The 16,661-nt window shown below is 50.7% G+C and overlaps 4 protein-coding genes across 5 annotated transcripts in view; 2 read left to right on the forward strand and 2 right to left on the reverse strand.

Moving 5' to 3' along the window:
* The window catches only part of LOC125725332 (protein NLRC5-like), a 554,938-nt gene that overhangs the window by 476,362 nt on the left and 61,915 nt on the right, over positions 1-16,661 (forward strand). The gene's annotated exons all lie outside the window — the stretch shown is intronic.
* LOC125725347 (RAB11-binding protein RELCH-like) lies at positions 2,056-6,765 on the reverse strand. Of its 2 annotated transcripts, XM_049002213.1 has the most exons (8): positions 6,623-6,765; positions 5,938-6,020; positions 5,650-5,713; positions 5,368-5,506; positions 5,038-5,154; positions 4,367-4,455; positions 4,196-4,266; positions 2,056-2,527 (listed from the first exon to the last, which is right to left on the reverse strand). In XM_049002213.1, exons 2-8 carry the CDS (start codon positions 6,003-6,005, stop codon positions 2,407-2,409), a joined length of 669 nt encoding a protein of 222 aa, XP_048858170.1. In that variant the 5' UTR covers positions 6,006-6,020; positions 6,623-6,765; the 3' UTR covers positions 2,056-2,406. The 2 variants fall into 2 exon arrangements, with proteins under 2 accessions (XP_048858170.1, XP_048858172.1); XM_049002215.1 differs by lacking the exon at positions 5,938-6,020.
* Positions 6,839-16,661, reverse strand: part of LOC125725351 (RAB11-binding protein RELCH homolog) — a 181,042-nt gene continuing 171,219 nt past the window's right edge. The window contains exons 2-5 of the mRNA XM_049002218.1: positions 8,319-8,367; positions 8,101-8,180; positions 7,912-8,018; positions 6,839-7,390 (exon numbers count right to left, since the gene is read on the reverse strand). Coding sequence (XP_048858175.1) covers positions 7,213-7,390; positions 7,912-8,018; positions 8,101-8,180; positions 8,319-8,367 — 414 coding nt within the window. The 3' untranslated portion in view covers positions 6,839-7,212. The remainder of the gene's footprint in view (positions 7,391-7,911; positions 8,019-8,100; positions 8,181-8,318; positions 8,368-16,661) is intronic.
* Positions 12,383-14,109, forward strand: LOC125725344 (uncharacterized). Its single transcript, XM_049002209.1, has 3 exons — positions 12,383-12,541; positions 12,859-12,974; positions 13,285-14,109. Exons 1-3 carry the CDS (start codon positions 12,539-12,541, stop codon positions 13,937-13,939), a joined length of 774 nt encoding a protein of 257 aa, XP_048858166.1. The 5' UTR covers positions 12,383-12,538; the 3' UTR covers positions 13,940-14,109.

Genomic DNA, 16,661 nt, shown 5'->3' on the forward strand with positions numbered 1-16,661 from the left:
ACTGTGAAAGATTTGCTTACGCCCCCGTTGGACAAGAAGGGCAGGTGCCCAGGCCCCCTTGCCACCCCCACCCCACTGTAAAAGGTCTGCTTACACCCCCGTCGGACCGGAGGGGCAGGTGCCCAGGCACCCTTGTTACCCCTACCCCACTGTAAAAGGTCTGCTTACGCCCCCGTCGGACTAAAGGGGCAGGTGCCCAGGCCCCCTTGCCACCCCCACCCCACTGTAAAAGGTCTGCTTTTACCCCCGTCAGACTGGAGGGGCAGGTGCCCAGGCCCCCTTGCCACCCCCACCCCACTGTAAAAGGTCTGCTTTCGCCCCCGTCGGACAGGAGGGGCAGGTGCCCAGGCCCTCTTGCCACCCCCACCCCTCTGTAAAAGGTCTGCTTTCGCCCCCGTCGGACTGGATGGGCATGAGTCCAGCACCCTTGCCACCCCCGCCCCACTGTAAAAGGTCTGCTTACCTCCCCGTTGGATAGGAGGGGCACCTGCCCAGGCCCCCCTGCCACCCCCACACCACTGTAAAAGGTCTGCTTACACCCCATTTGGACAGTAGTGGCAGGTCCCCACGCACCCTTGCCACCCCCACCCCACTGTAAAAGGTCTGCTTTCGCCCTCTTCGGACAGGAGGGGCAGGTGACCAGGCACCCTTGCCACCCCCACCCCACTGTAAAAGGTCTGCTTATGCCCCATTTGGACAGGAGGGGCAGGTGCCCAGGCACCCTTAACACCCCCACCCCACTGTGAAAGGTCTGCTGTCGCCCCGGTCGGACAGGAGGGGCAGGTGCCCAGGCCCCCTTGTCACCCCCACCCCACTGTGAAAGGTCTGCTGTCGCCCCGGTCGGACAGGAGGGGCAGGTGCCCAGGCCCCCTTGCCACCCCCACCCCACTGTGAAAGGTCTGCTGTCGCCCCGGTCGGACAGGAGGGGCAGGTGCCCAGGCCCCCTTGCCACCCCCACCCCACTGTGAAAGGTCTGCTGTCGCCCCGGTCGGACAGGAGGGGCAGGTGCCCAGGCCCCCTTGCCACCCCGCACCCCACTATGAAAGGTCTGCTTACGCCCCCATCGGAGAGGAGGGGCAGGTATCCAGGCCCCCTTGCCAGCCCCACCCCCCTGTAATAGGTCTGCTTACTCGTCCTCCGTCGGAGAGGAGGGGCAGGTACCCAGGCCCCCTTGCCACCCTGCACCCCACTGTGAAAGGTCTGCTTACGCCCCCGTTAGACAGGAGGGTCAGGTTCCCAGACCCCCTTGCCATCCCCACCCCTCTGTGAAAGGTCTGCTTTATTGGCAGATTAATCACGCCTCTGATAGGAGACTCCGTATAAAGACGTTGTACTGACAGCTGCCTGCAGAGTGAACCAGCTTAACCAGGTTTTTGAAGCGACTGAGAATCAGCAAAGTCAAGATATAACGCAAGACAAGAAAGTCATTTCATATCATTCCGAACGGCTGCTATATGAACAGCATTTAGTTTCTTTGTGGTAATCGGTTGCCGCCATGACACGCAGATATCCAAAGTCTCCTAAATACTGTTTTGTTAATTTTTTATTTCATTGAATATTTCCTGCACATCTCATTAATATACTGAGGAGAGCTGGATAAAAGAAACTGTACTGGAAGGTAAACTTCTTTGGCCTTATTGGCATTGTCGGTTATATCTGATACTTAGGAAATCAATTATATTCAAATGTTTTGTCTATGTTTCTTACACACAGAGGCTGCTCAGGAAAGAAAAGTATTTCAGTAATTATTTAAGCCTAGTAATTCCGAAGTTGCGGTTGTTTTATGCATTTGTGGCGCGTCTGTGAATGTGCAGCGCGTTTGTAAAATGTGGTTCGCACGTGTCATTTTGATGAAAGTGTTTTCGAATTTGGGCAGCGTCTATGATTTTGCAGTGTGTATGAACTGAATAATATGCTTTGTTGCTTTGCAATGTGTTTTTCTATTAGACGTGAGTTTCTTGTGTTGAATTTCATTGGGCTTTCTCGGCCACCGTACAAACCTGTCTGCAAAGCTGACATTTATTCATAAGATGAATGCCAGTAAATCAGACCGGCTGGAAGTACACAAGTGTTCATCAGTTTTATTACTTGGACATGTTTAAAATGGTCTTGTAATTCGGTAAATTGTACAGTTATTTACTTGAGTAATATAAAAAACATATAGATAAATCAAAACATACATACAACACAAAGATAAGACTGGAAATCACGGAAAATGTGTACAATACAGTTACATAATATATATATAACGATAAAAACCCAAAATGAAGAGGAATTAAACACAGTGCAAATATCTTTGGAGCTTCAAATGACTTTGTGGCGATAAAAGGACACAGAGAAAAGGCAGAGTACTGGGTTCAAGTAGGAGGGGCCGGGCAGCGTGGGATCGGCGACGGCACATTCCGGTCACTTCTTCCGCTGGAACACGTTGGCCAGCATGGCGCCCGAAGTCGTCAGCTGACCCACCTTACTGAGAAACTTGGTCTTTGTGTCTTCGCTCACGAGGCTGGCAGCTATCGACATGGACCTGGATACAGCAGCCAAGGGGCATGGTTTGGTGGGTGCAGAGCGAGAGCTGACCAAAGTGACCAGATAATAATCAAGGGAGGGGCTGGTCGGCACCGCCCACGCCGTGGTGTGAGGGGAGCTACAGCGGTAAGCGAGGGGCTGGTTGGCACCGCCCACGCCATGGTGTGAGGGGAGCTATGGTGGTAAACGAGGGGCTGGTCGGCGCCGCTCACGCCGTGGTGTGAGGGGAGCTACGGCGGTAAGCGAGGGGCTGGTTGGCACCGCCCACGCCGTGGTGTGAGGGGAGCTATGGCGGTAAACGAGGGGCTGGTCGGCACCGCCCACGCCATGGTGGGAGGGGAGCTATGGCGGTAAACGAGGGGCTGGTTGGCACCGCCCACGCCGTGGTGTGAGGGGAGCTACAGCGGTAAGCGAGGGGCTGGTTGGCACCGCCCACGCCATGGTGTGAGGGGAGCTACGGCGGTAAGCGAGGGGCTGGTTGGCACCGCCCACGCCATGGTGTGAGGGGAGCTACAGCGGTAAGCGAGGGGCTGGTCGGCACCGCCCACGCCGTGGTGTGAGGGGAGCTACGGCGGTAAGCGAGGGGCTGGTCGGCACCGCCCACGCCATGGTGTGAGGGGAGCTACGGCGGTAAGCGAGGGGCTGGTCGGCACCGCCCACGCCGTGGTGTGAGGGGAGCTACAGCGGTAAGCGAGGGGCTGGTCGGCACCGCCCACGCCATGGTGTGAGGGGAGCTACGGCGGTAAGCGAGGGGCTGGTCGGCACCGCCCACGCCGTGGTGTGAGGGGAGCTACGGCGGTAAGCGAGGGGCTGGTCGGCACCGCCCACGCCGTGGTGTGAGGGGAGCTACGGCGGTAAGCGAGGGGCTGGTCGGCACCGCCCACGCCGCGGTGTCAGGGGAGCTACAGCGGTAAGCGAGGGGCTGGTCGGCACCGCCCACGCCATGGTGTGAGGGGAGCTACAGCGGTAAGCGAGGGGCTGGTTGGCACCGCCCACGCCGTGGTGTGAGGGGAGCTACAGCGGTAAGCGAGGGGCTGGTTGGCACCGCCCACGCCGTGGTGTGAGGGGAGCTACGGCGGTAAGCGAGGGGCTGGTCGGCACCGCCCACGCCGTGGTGTGAGGGGAGCTACGGCGGTAAGCGAGGGGCTGGTCGGCACCGCCCACGCCATGGTGTGAGGGGAGCTACGGCGGTAAGCGAGGGGCTGGTCGGCACCGCCCACGCCGTGGTGTGAGGGGAGCTACGGCGGTAAGCGAGGGGCTGGTCGGCACCGCCCACGCCGTGGTGTGAGGGGAGCTACAGCGGTAAGCGAGGGGCTGGTTGGCACCGCCCACGCCGTGGTGGGAGGGGAGCTATGGCGGTAAACGAGGGGCTGGTTGGCACCGCCCACGCCGTGGTGTGAGGGGAGCTACGGCTGTAAGCGAGGGGCTGGTTGGCACCGCCCACGCCGTGGTGGGAGGGGAGCTATGGCGGTAAACGAGGGGCTGGTTGGCACCGCCCACGCCGTGGTGTGAGGGGAGCTACGGCTGTAAGCGAGGGGCTGGTTGGCACCGCCCACGCCGTGGTGGGAGGGGAGCTATGGCGGTAAACGAGGGGCTGGTTGGCACCGCCCACGCCGTGGTGTGAGGGGAGCTACAGCGGTAAGCGGAGGGTTCAGTTGGCTCTTACCCCTGTGGCTCCTGTGAGGTCCTGTTCTCCACTTTCTGCTCACATTCCTTAATCATGGAGCTCAGGATATCCTGCGGAAAAACGACACAGAAAAGTGAGATCCCGCCTGCTCTGTTTGCCTTCAGTGTTGGGTATTGTGAGGTTTCCCAGCGCTGGGACGGTCTAACAAACCTCATATTCAGAAGAGAACTGCTCCATGTCAACTCTTAAGCATCTCAGCCCTGGGAGGAAGTGATTCACCAGCACGTCTTCGGAGATAACTGTACGTCTGCAGTTATGGGGTCCTCCAGCTAGACCTGCTGTCCACCCACTGCTGTCTGTCAACCCCCCCCCCTCCTCAATAAAGGGTGGCGGGCTGCCTTTTTAAACGCCCATTAAAGTAGCTATGAGAACAGTTTCAGGCGCTAACCTGACCCAAATGCAGGGACCTCGGAGCTGACAGGTGTATATGGATTGGGGGGTCTGGGGAGAGTTTGGTTGCAGCTTTGCTGTACAGTCAGCCCTCCCCAGCCCCAGCGGTTAGGCTCTGAGTTCATGTTTACCCTGAAATTAGGTGTCCACATGGAGGGTTTGTCTTCTCCACTTTCAGGGCATATTCACACGCTTCAAAGCTGTACGTGACGAGAGAAACTCCAGGCCTGTTTTTTGTCGTTTGGTTACGGCAACTTGGATGAAGTTAAAGCCTGAAACTTTCGTCTCCTCAGTAAGAGGCAGCTTAGCAAAATGGACAACGGCAGCTAGAATATCCCACGTTAACATCAAACCGATTGAGAGGCGCTGTAAAAGCTGAGCTATTCGGTACTGGGCCGGGCACCTTTGACCCCCGGGGTTCTGAAGGATACAGCAGCAGGAGAGGGCGCTGTAGGCCTCGAACAGCTGCATGGCGATGTCCATCCGCTTGGCCTCGGCCGTCTGCCCATTGTTGCCCAGTGCCAGCTTGTGCAGGTGAGGGAGCACGACTGAAACACAGAGCTGGGTTTGCGTGTGTGTGTGTGACGGTCGCTGAGGCCCAGTGACCACAGACACACAAAACGCGCAAGGAAGACAAGGCCTCCAGTTTACTAGCACAGAACAGCAAAGCCATAATTCGCAATGAACCATGACACACTGAACGGTTCCCTGAAGAGAAGTTGCTGTGTCATATCTCTGGCTTGAAATGGCCAGAAACTCACACTCGTCTCTGAAGCGAGGCTCAGCGTTGGGACCGACCCTCCCGAACGTCCGGATGATCTCAATGTGCAGGGAATGCTGGTCCTGGTACTGCGGGTCCTCCAGGAAGGACGCCAGCTGCATCTTCACTCTCTCCAGAAGCTTAAATCGCAAGTACGTGACACATTATCCTTCAGGCGTACACACACTGGGAGATATCCACTGGTCTGCACTGGTCTTCATGCAGTTTGACATGCAGTTAAATCTCCAAATTAAAGGTCTGGATGACTGAAGTGACACGGTACCTCTTTCTGGGTCACGGTCTCCATTATGGTACCAAACGCCGGTATCGTCGATATCCTAACCGAGCTGGAACACAAGCAGAAACGGACCCACTGACAATCTGAGGCCGAGAGTCTCCACTAATTCAATATGTAGACAGACAGAGAAGGTAGATGGTGACTGTGTGCGGCGGTAAGTAGTGGCAGGCATGAGTGGGACACACATCCGCGCGGATGGCGGCAGAGGGACGGCACAGACACGGAGGACATGGACACGGACAGAGCGGAAGTCTCATGTCTGCATTGACTCACAATTCCGGGTCACTGCACAAGGTAATTAGCGCTGGAGCTACCCGCTTGTCAATTAAGGCCTCGCTCATGCCCCTGAGAATCACCTGCAACCGGTCAAAATGCAAAAGAGAGACGAATGGGTGAGCGGGTGGGACGGGACGGGGGTCTGGGGGGCGGAGGGGGCAGCGTGCCTGAGGGCGAGTCTGGAGCCTAATCATGCGATGAATCGAGCACGTGGGGGCAGCGAGGATCTCAGCCTGAGGTCGATGTTAGCATGTCTTAGCTTAGCATAGCCTCCTCCCTGCCTCGGCTTCCCAGGAATAGCGCGACCCGCAGGCGGCGGCAGATCCTTCGTTCACCGGCACTCAAAGGGTCCAAACAGAGCAATGCGGCGATACGAGGGGGCAAATACTCTCGCATTTCCGGGTAAACATGACCACCCTGAATAGACGTGATAATTACCCAAAAGCAGCCTCTGAATACGGGGCCGTGTTTCCCGTTTGGTATGGAGATGACAGCTGCTCTGGGTTCACGTGGTCAGCAAGCATCCATCCCAGATTAAGTTACAGCTGACACGTTAGCACGTTAGCATTAGCCGCTTCTCACTGCCACGAGCTCCTCGCACGGAGAGTGAGGCACTTCCTGGAAAGCCATGGACCAAGGTGGGGAGGGTAGGCTGGGAGGAACGAGGCAGGAGTGGACTTACATTTCAGGATCATCAGAGAGCGCGATAAGGGCTGGGGCAACCCTCTGAGCTATTAGACTCTCACTGACCCCCTTCACCAACAGCTGATTGGTCAGATCAGGGTGATGTCACACGGTGTGCATGGAAAGAGCAAGCACGGCACCATGGCGATGTGGAGAGAGAGGGACAAAAATAATAAAATAAACAACCATCCAAACAGGAAACAAAGGAATAAAGAAATGATATCAATAATGAGGTGAAAATGGACACGTCCCACACATCACAGGCAAAAGTAAGGAGCAATGCAAAATCTGAGAGATCAAGCAAGAACAAATTTATGTGAGACCACTGATGTGGGGGTGTTGATTCCATAAGTGGCACTTTTGGACATTGATTTGATGATATGTTTGGGGGGGAGGGATGCTTTCAGATTCAATAAGGCAGGCAGGCAGGCAAGCAAATCCAACACAGTGACATAGTATTACAGCGCAGTACAGTAACATAGTATTACAGTGTTTTCTGCACAGTACAGTAACAGTACAAGGTTATGCTTTTCTCTGCAGTTCCTCCTGAAGGAAGGACAGCTCTCCTTTGGCCTTAATCTCTGCTTTCTACACTCCTACTCTCATAATTCTGACCACTGTTACTGCCACACCTGACGCCTCGTCTCGCAGCATCCGCCCACTTACCTCAAACATGCGGGCTGCAGTGCAGCGCACGAGGGCGGAGGTGTGCACCACGCCGTACCAAAGCACCGTCAGCAACAGCTCGTGGTACGCTGGGTTGGCGCTTTGGGGGGGACAGGCATATTCTGTTATACATTATGGTCCGAGCGGCAGTGGAATTGGCCCAGGCCGATCACCCTCCAGCGAGGGAGTGTCTTCACGAGGCCGACTGACACTAGGAGGGCAGAGTATTTTTGAGGAGCATGTGTAACAGAGAGGCGGGGCAGTGCGTGCGGCCCCAGGGTGGGGATAGCTAACACGACCTTTGTTATCAGAAGGTGCAGGTGAAACATGACCCACCCCCCCCCCATCTGTGCTGTAAATTAACGGCATGATGTCAGAACCGTAATCAAACACATACCCCCAGGAGGCACCAGAAACATAAAGCACGCAACCCTGGGAGGCCAGGCATGCCCTGAGCCCAGCCCCGCCCCTGCCACACCCCCAGCCGCTCCCCCTGCTTCACCAAATGCCCTGACACGCCCACTACCTCGGCCCCGCCCCTGTCGCTCCCCCAGCCCCGCCCCCTGCTTCACCAAATGCCCTAACACGCCCACTACCTCGGCCCCGCCCCCGCCTGCTCACCCCAGCTCCATGAAGGCCGCCTTCAGGCTGTCCAGAGGAGCATGGGACAGAGACAGGCTCATCATGACGTCCTCCAGGAAGGCCACCAGCAGCTTGCGGTCCTCCTCCTGGGGGGGTCGCGGGGGAGGTGATTCAGGTGAGGGGCCACGCGCACTCTCAGCCGTCACTGCTCCACCAGCCGCTCCTTACCTGGTTGTAGCATGTCAGCACCCCGGTGGCGTAGATGGGCACGGTACCCTTCGTCAAAACATCATTCCCATCCGTGGCATCTGCCGTTACCGCGGAGACATGACAAAGACGAGAGCATACGTCATGGCGCCTGACAGCAGCCACGTCCTGCCAGCTCTTCCTCATAAAAGCAGGCAGGAGCGTCTGCAGCACATAAGCGATCATGCAGCTTCACGCACCCACACTCTCCTCAGACAGCCGGAGGATTTCCTGGAACTGTGGCTTCACCTGGAAGGAAAATATAACAGGACTTAACAAGGTGATTATACCCAGAGAGCAGACTGCAGCAGAGGTCAAACAGCCGGGGTCAAATCCCCAAACGTACACTGGCCTTAACACCTTGAACCGGACACTTGATACCACACTGCAGCAGAGGTCAAACAGCCGGGGTCAAATCCCCAAACGTACACTGGCATTAACACCTTAAACCGGACACTTGATACCACACTGCAGCAGAGGTCAAACAGCCGGGGTCAAATCCCCAAACGTACACTGGCCTTAACACCTTGAACCGGACACTTGATACCACACTGCAGCAGAGGTCAAACAGCCGGGGTCAAATCCCCAAACATACACTGGCCTTAACACCTTAAACCGGACACTTGATACCACACTGCAGCAGATGTCAAACAGCCGGGGTCAAATCCCCAAACGTACACTGGCCTTAACACCTTAAACCGGACACTTGATACCACACTGCAGCAGAGGTCAAACAGCCGGGGTCAAATCCCCAAACGTACACTGGCCTTAACACCTTGAACCGGACACTTGATACCATTCACCTTCGTGTTTGTGAAGATCTTTCCAAACGTCCGGCACAGCCTCCAGAAAAGCCTGGAGAACTCGTGCACACAGGCTGCGGAGCTGATGTTGATAAGATAAGATAAGATAAGAAAAAACTTTATTTATCCCGAGGGAAATTCTTTTGTCCTTTACATGCTCAGTGCAACAATAGGAGTAAAGGTAAGGTGAAGAAAATAATAGTGCAAAATAGCTATGAGTGATACTGCATTGTAACTTTATATAAATACACATAAATACTCATACTCTGTAGAAAGTTAAAAAAGAAAAAAAAACTATAACTAAGCTATAACAAACATAATAAAATAACAGATTATTAGTGCATGTGTAATGAAAAGTGACTAAGTGTTTGTGCCTTGAATAATTGCAATAGCAGCATGTGATGATGGATAAAACACACATTCGATAACGAACAGAGGAGTAATATTGCCCACTGATCTGACCCACTATTCCGATGAGATGGGGTAACCTGGGGGAGCAGTAGCACCATCTCACCGAGCGTAACGCTCTGCATGTGGGGGCTGGATTTACTCACCTGTAAACCTACCAAGGCTAAGCTTTAATGTCCATCTGGATCTTAAAAGGACTCTATTTGAAATGGAGTTATGGAGAATTTTTTGGGGATTTATAACGAAATGTATTTAAGGACCATCAAAAAATACGAATTACAAGAATTACAATTACAAATAGCTGAATTCCTTAAAAACCAATACAACCAACAGGCTTAGATGAATTCAGAAGCCCTGTGTAGATGCTTCTTCATGGTTAAGTTGGGGGGGGGGGGGGGGGAGTTTCCTCTTCGTAATTGTGGTTATCGGTTTTTCATAAGTATACTTATAAGTTACTTATTTGTTATACAGTTTATATACAAGATGCCTAGTATTCTTTGGAAACATCTCATTACAGCTTCATGGATCTTCCTCTGCAGTCCTGTTGGTAAGTTCCCTGTGTTGCAGGCATAAAGGAAGATGGACAATGCAAGAGCATGCAAGAGTTTTAGTCTGACTTTCAGACAGATAACACTGTAAAAAGTTGAAGGGGTCACTTTTTGAATTTTGGTTACTTGTGGTGTTTTGGTGTGAATGTGTCCGGTACTCTGTTTGGGAGTAATGCTGGCATAGGAATGGTAGCACATCACATTTGCGTAGAGTACATTTCCCATCATCCCCTGCTCACAGAACAGTAAACCTCCACACATCAGTTTACTGCTCAGCTCATTTATTTATGACAGCATCTTTGAACAGTGAGGTACCCACTGTTCCCGCTTCATCCAACTTCCATAGCAAATTTAGAACCGTACGCAAACATGCAGACAACTCTCACCAGCTTCCACACCAGTTGCTGCTTTCTCTGGTCCCTCGGCATACTGGTTCCCTACGGAAGCGCGCGCCACAGTGGGAAGGTTCCCTTATTTCCAATTGTGGAACGAGGGAAGGGGATGGTTTGGCACAGGAGGGGGGGGGGGGGGGTGAGTGATGTTATGTATATTATTGTTTTGTTGTGCAATGTTTGATGTACTGTCTGAAAGGTCAGGGAATGTAGGTGGCTAATGGCCAGTTATTCTGTTCTGTTTGGGGGTAAAAGTATGTATTGTAAGCTGCAAGCATATGATACTCAAATCTGTTTCCCCCTGTATTTTTAGGCTGCCCCAATTAACCTATTGGGAACCGGTATATAAGGAAAGGGGGTTAGAGTAAGAGAGTCTATTTTTCCTTCTTCTCCTCCTCCATCATCATCATCAAATTAAAAAATCTATGTCGGGTTGGTATGACTCTTCCAGGTTCTGGGAAAATAGCTGATGTTTCTGTGTACATGTATGTGTGGATATACATTGGAAGTAATTTTTGAAAGTTCATTTTAAATAACAGACTATAACTGCAGGGAAACACTGCATTTACTGGAAAGAAGGAAAGAAATTGTTGTGCAAATTGAGACATATTGTGAAAGCAGAAGCAAAACCTTTGTTCCTCCCTCGTTCCAAGAACTCAGCTGGATATCGCTGAATCATAGATTATATCTAATAACCTTACATCTAATAATAAATAACAATATATGAAATTTGTATGATAAATACTTATTATACATTATATGAGTAAATATCTTTTATACTATTGTACTGCACAACAGATTACTTGTCAATTAACCACAATTGTGTCACGCGAAACGTCGGACGTGCAGAACGGGAGATTGCTCAGGCAGCGCGAGCGATCAGGAACAGGCAGGCAGGCAGAAATCGGGGCAGACTGGGGTTTATTTGGCAACACGAGTCGACTAACACCAGGTAACATCAATGACAGACGCGGAAACAGGGGAGACCAGAACTTAAATACACCAAAGCTGGGCAACATAATCAGACGGGGCTGGAAACAATCGGAGAAGCACACGTGGGTAATCAGGGGGCGTGGCACACATGAGGAGCGGACGGGTCAGGCATCACAAATTGTATTAACGAGACATTTAATGATACTAAGCAGATGGGGTCCCCTCTGAAACCTGGTGTCATACACATACACACACACATATACACACACTGACCGATGTAAGATGATCACCGCTCATGGCCTCTCTGATGGAGTGCTGTGGTTGCTCCAGGCCCACATCTTCTAACCCAGCTTGTGCATAATAGGGCAAATTGTATCTACTAATGATAATGATTGATGATTAATGATGAATTTGGGCTGGAGAATAAAGAGAGTATTTGAGTAATCGCTTGAGTAACACAGGATAATCAACACTGACATTTGAACTTAATAAATGAATAAATGAACTTAATAAAAATTGAAATAAATGAATAAAGCTATAACCAGGTTTATAATTGATATAATTTACACCGTTGACAGTGGGACAGGCCATGCCTGCTTCTATAGAAAACAGGGAGCCACTTTAAAAATACTCAAATGCTTATCAGGATAAATAAGTCTCCTGTCTTTAATATTGCCGGAGAAAAATCACAAAGTGAAGTAAAGAGATAAATGCAAGTGAAATGTGAAGTAAATGTGAATGAAATATAAACATGGGAGTGAAGAAGAACAAAATGAAGTGTTTGAATGGAGAGAGTAGAAGGATGCAGAGTTCAGCTGAGCTCACAATGCTGTGTTTAACTGACATTGGAAAGGGTCGTGGTTAAGAGGGAAACGCTTCAAAATTCCGACAGTGGTAAAACAACACAAAACTGAGTTGGTATGATCATCTCCAGGTTCTGCAGATATAATTATAATGCTGATGTTTCTGTTTATATAAGTGGATATACACTGGAAATCACTTTTGAATAATAAAAGACTATAACTGCAGGCAATCACTGCATTTGCTTTACAAGTTTCTGAATTACTGGAAAGACATTGTTGTGGTAGCTGAGAACTGTTGTGAAAGCCAAGATCCTAAAGATAGCAACAGTTGTGCTTCCTCAGCAAATCTGCCTTGTAATGGGCTGGACCGGAAGCACTACAGTGTTAACGGCTGGACTTCTTCACCACATACAGTGTGGTATATATACCAGCGCTCTCTCCTGCTGCTGCAGCCTACCTGATTAAGTACAGCAGGAGAAGACACTATCTCAGCTTCTCAGATCTGACTCACGCCAAGCCCACCGGCCTCCATCATGGTAATGTGATGTAGTGTAAATAAACAAGGAAGACTGTATTTGATAATCCAAAAATGTTTAATAATGCGTAACATTTCAACAGACTTTCGTCAGAAGGTCTAGGGGTCAAATTATTTTGGGAGCATCAAATACAATTTGTGAGAATTCTTCCTTTTTTACATTTACCTTTAGCTTTGTCCTGCACCTGATTCCAGCGTAGGTTGGATGTGCAAACCTTGAATAGTTTTATAAGTAATGTGAGGTAAATCTTTTCTTTTTTCCTTTCTCTCAGCTGCTGGTCTGTGATTGTGCTCCTTCATGTCTCGTTACCGGTTTAGGTGCATACAGGTGTGCTGGCTGGACTCCTCCTGCTCTCCCTGTTCTCCTCTGTGGTATCAGCAGACGAGGGGGATCTGAACGCTCTCCCTAAAATCATCCGATTCTTTGAGACCAGGTAAGCGAGTGGGACTCCCGTCATAGTTTAAGCTATTTGTTGAGTAAGCAACTATAAATATTTGTAGTAAATCTTCTTAAATATTAGTAGTTATCCCTCAAGGTTGGTCAAAAGTATGATGAAGAAGCAGTTGTCATGACTACTCCATGCGCCCTGTCATCATGACTTGTATGTGAATTCAGCAGGAACAGGAACGTCCTGACTGATAAAAAGCGCACGTGGTATTTGTGCACTGTGTCAAGCTTGGGATGTGCAGCATCAGCAACATCAGGTCTTCATTTATCTTGTTTTTACTCTTTGTTTCTCCAAGATATAAACCATCTGAACAGACCAGCAGCGGTGAAGGTGCCCAGTATGCTGTGGCCATCAACGTCCCAGCAGGACAGTGTGGGGCCAGTTTCGAAGAGAAAGAGTTCCTTAGAGGAGAGATCACAAATAATGTCAAGAATGACCTTGAGACATGGAAACTTTACACGGGAAAACAGATGGTCGCTGCCAGACCAAAGGGCACTGGCTCCTCAGCCGTCCACTCAGAGCGTGCCTTGCTCATCTGTGATAGCAGCCAAGCTGTCGCTCCTGTGCAAAACCTGCTGAACACAGGGGACAGAAATGGCTGTGTGGTGTTCTACACCTACAACTCTCCATGTCTGGACTACTGCCTGAACCAAGGAAAGGACGACAACGAACAGAACCGGGAGAGAGTCCAGAAAAAGAGAGGAAATACTAATGTCCAGCCCGCTGTGAAGAAGTGCATCCTGGACTCTCTCAGTATACTGACCAATCACCCCGGTCCCAAGGCCTTTGTGTTCAGTCAGGTCTATAGGAAAGACAAAGAAAAGGCCGAGCTGTTGGCCTCTGCCCTGAAGGTGGTTGCAGAGAAGGTCCCCCTCTACAAATGTAACACCAACTCCTGTATCAAGTGCCTGGATAACAATAACAAGATCAACAGTCAATGCCTGTCCTAAGCGAGACACATTGCAATCATGTCCAAATGGATATTCATCTTTTTTCTTTCCATGAATATTAATGATTTCAGTCTTTGTAACTTGATTTACTAACATATATTAATACTCTTGGACTACTGTTAATTATGCACTTGTGATTTGAAATCATTTAATAAATATCACAGCAACAATTACAGAGGTCTGTCTATGTGTAAAATAGCTTAAATATTTGGATATGTGTGTGTTTGTGTGTGGATATAAAAATCTTTTGGTCATATGAGAAAAAGAATACAGAAAGTAAATGACTGAAAAGCAATTTAGAAAACCGCGAGTGAGTAAAAACTTTATCCGACAAAAACTTGGGCCTCCTCATCAGCAGATGGCAGCACTGAGAGCCTGAGAGCTTCCTCATCATGACTCCGCAGGGACGAGCTCAGTCACACACACCCACACATTACCGCTGTCCTCTTTAAAGACTCCATACGGGAACATGCTAACTGACAAAAACAGATACATTCAGTTACTGATATGAACAGAACAACAGCCTGGGCTGTTTGGGATGTGGAAAGACCTGCAGCACATCACAGAGCACAGGGCCACCACCGGCACCATCAGCTTTGCAGGCAGCCTATTGGATGCCACACTCGGCCTGCACCCCACCCTCTTTGACTGGCTCCTGGACTTTTTGACTGGCAGACCTCAGTCTGTCAGGATCGGTAACAGGACTTCTGCCAGCATCACCACAAACACTGGCATCCCACAGGGTTGCGTTCTTCAGCCCCATCCTCTACACCCTGTTCACCCACGACTGTGTCGCCTCCCACAAAGACAACATCATCCTGAAGTTCGCAGATGGCACCACAGTGATCGGTCGCATCACTGGAGGGGACGAAGCGGCCTACAGGAGAGAGGTAGCCGGTCTGGTGTCATGGTGTGAGGACAACAACCTCACCCTCAACACGGACAAGACAAAGGAGATGATAGTGGACATGAGGAAGAGGAGGAGACCTCATCAGCCACTGTTCATCTGGGAGCCTGAAGTGGAGAATGTGAGCAGCTTTAAGTACCTGGGTGTCCACATCAGTGAGGACCTCACCTGGTCACTGAACACCACACAGCTGGTCAAGAACAGCGACTGAACTTCCTGAGGAAGCTGAGGAAGTTTGGTATGTCAACCAAGATCCTCAGCAACTTCTACAGCTGCATCATGGAGAGCACACTGACCAGCTGTATCACCGTGTGGAACAGCAGCAACTACAGCTATTGACAGCAAACGCTTGCAGAGAGTAGTGAGGACTGCAGAGAAGATCATCAGGACTCCACTGCCCCAACTCCTCCCCTGAACCTTACGGCACATAACACCCCCCCACACAAGAGTGAACCCCGACAGGTGTTCACTATCACAAACACGAGCACTGCGATTAGGGGCATGCAGAGTATTAAAACAAAGGAAGAGAAGCCCAAAGGAAAACTGAGAGTCGCGAGTAACTGGGGTGTCAGGTTCTGGAGAGGGTGTCAGCCACGAGGTTATTAACCCCCTTTTTATGTGTGATCTCTAGGTTAAACGACTGGATGATTAGAGCCCAGCGCATTAATCGCTGGTTAGCGTTACACATTCGGGCCAGGAAAAGCAAAGGGTTATGGTCATGTCCAAATGGATATTCATCTTTTTTCTTTCCATGAGCAGCACTGCTCTGTACAGCACCAGTAACATCCTGCAGCTGCCAGTCAGTGGTCTGGCTGAGGAATTTATGGTGTCAAGGACACGGGAGGTCCTGCAGTACAGAGAGTCCAAAGATCCCAAAGTGGCATCAGCTGGCATCCAGGTGCACACTGGCAGGCAGTGCAGTGCAGCCAAGTCACTGGAGGTGGCTGAGTCCCAACTGAGGCAGAAGGCACTGCTGGGCACAATAGCATCAGGCATTGGTTACTACCCAGTAACTAGAGCTAACAAGGTGTGAGGCAAAGAGCATCAGCACCTTGTCCAGGAAGAAGTGCAGGTAGGTGTGGAGGAAGTACGAGCTAGCAGGATGGTGGGAATGGGGCAGCAAGGAGCTTGGACTAGATGGGAGAATGTTCTGCCAAGGAAGATCAGCCAAACACACATCACTGCAGTGAGTAAAAAGTGCCTGACTTGTACAATTATGTCACGTTCATCCTTCACTATAGTCGTCTACCTTTCAGGATATCTGACGTTCTGCAGGATTAGAGTACAGATGAGGTATGGATATGGTACAGTACAGTGTGAGACTTCCTACAAGTGTAACATTACTTAAACGTCTTACAGTAAAAGTACAGTAATGAATCACAGAGTTCATAAATAAATATATTAAAATATAAATATTCATCCATCCATTTTCCAAACCACTTATCCTACTGGGTCGCGGGGGGTCCGGAGCCTATCCCGGAAGCAATGAGCACGAGGCTGGGAACAACCCAGGATGGGGGGCCAGCCCATCACAGGGCACACTCACACACCATTCACTCACATACACACCTATGGGCAATTTAGCAACTCCAATTAGCCTCAGCATGTTTTTGGACTGTGGGGGGAAACCGGAGTACCCGGAGGAAACCCCACGACGACATGGGGAGAACATGCAAACTCCACACACATGTGACCCAGGCGGAGACTCGAACCTGGGTCCCGGAAGTGTGAGACAACAGTGCTAACCACTGCACCACCATGCTGCCCCCTAGAGGTGTCACATGATACAGTAATACCATATATTGTTGATAATAC

This window comes from Brienomyrus brachyistius, unplaced genomic scaffold (genome assembly GCF_023856365.1).
Source record: "Brienomyrus brachyistius isolate T26 unplaced genomic scaffold, BBRACH_0.4 scaffold65, whole genome shotgun sequence".
Classification (NCBI taxonomy): Eukaryota; Metazoa; Chordata; class Actinopteri; order Osteoglossiformes; family Mormyridae; genus Brienomyrus; species Brienomyrus brachyistius.

Excerpts from the sequence above, each read along its gene's own strand:
- LOC125725347 (XM_049002213.1), bottom strand. The coding sequence starts at position 6,005 with ATGAGCGAGGCCTTAATTGACAAGCGGGTAGCTCCAGCGCTAATTACC. Across the intron at positions 5,507-5,649 it reads AGACCGTGACCCAGAAAGAG|CTTCTGGAGAGAGTGAAGAT; the intron begins GTACCGTGTCAC and ends TTGCGATTTAAG. Across the intron at positions 2,528-4,195 it reads ACCTCACAGGAGCCACAGGG|GTCCATGTCGATAGCTGCCA; the intron begins GTAAGAGCCAAC and ends TGCTGTATCCAG.
- LOC125725344 (XM_049002209.1), top strand. Across the intron at positions 12,975-13,284 it reads ATCCGATTCTTTGAGACCAG|ATATAAACCATCTGAACAGA; the intron begins GTAAGCGAGTGG and ends TGTTTCTCCAAG.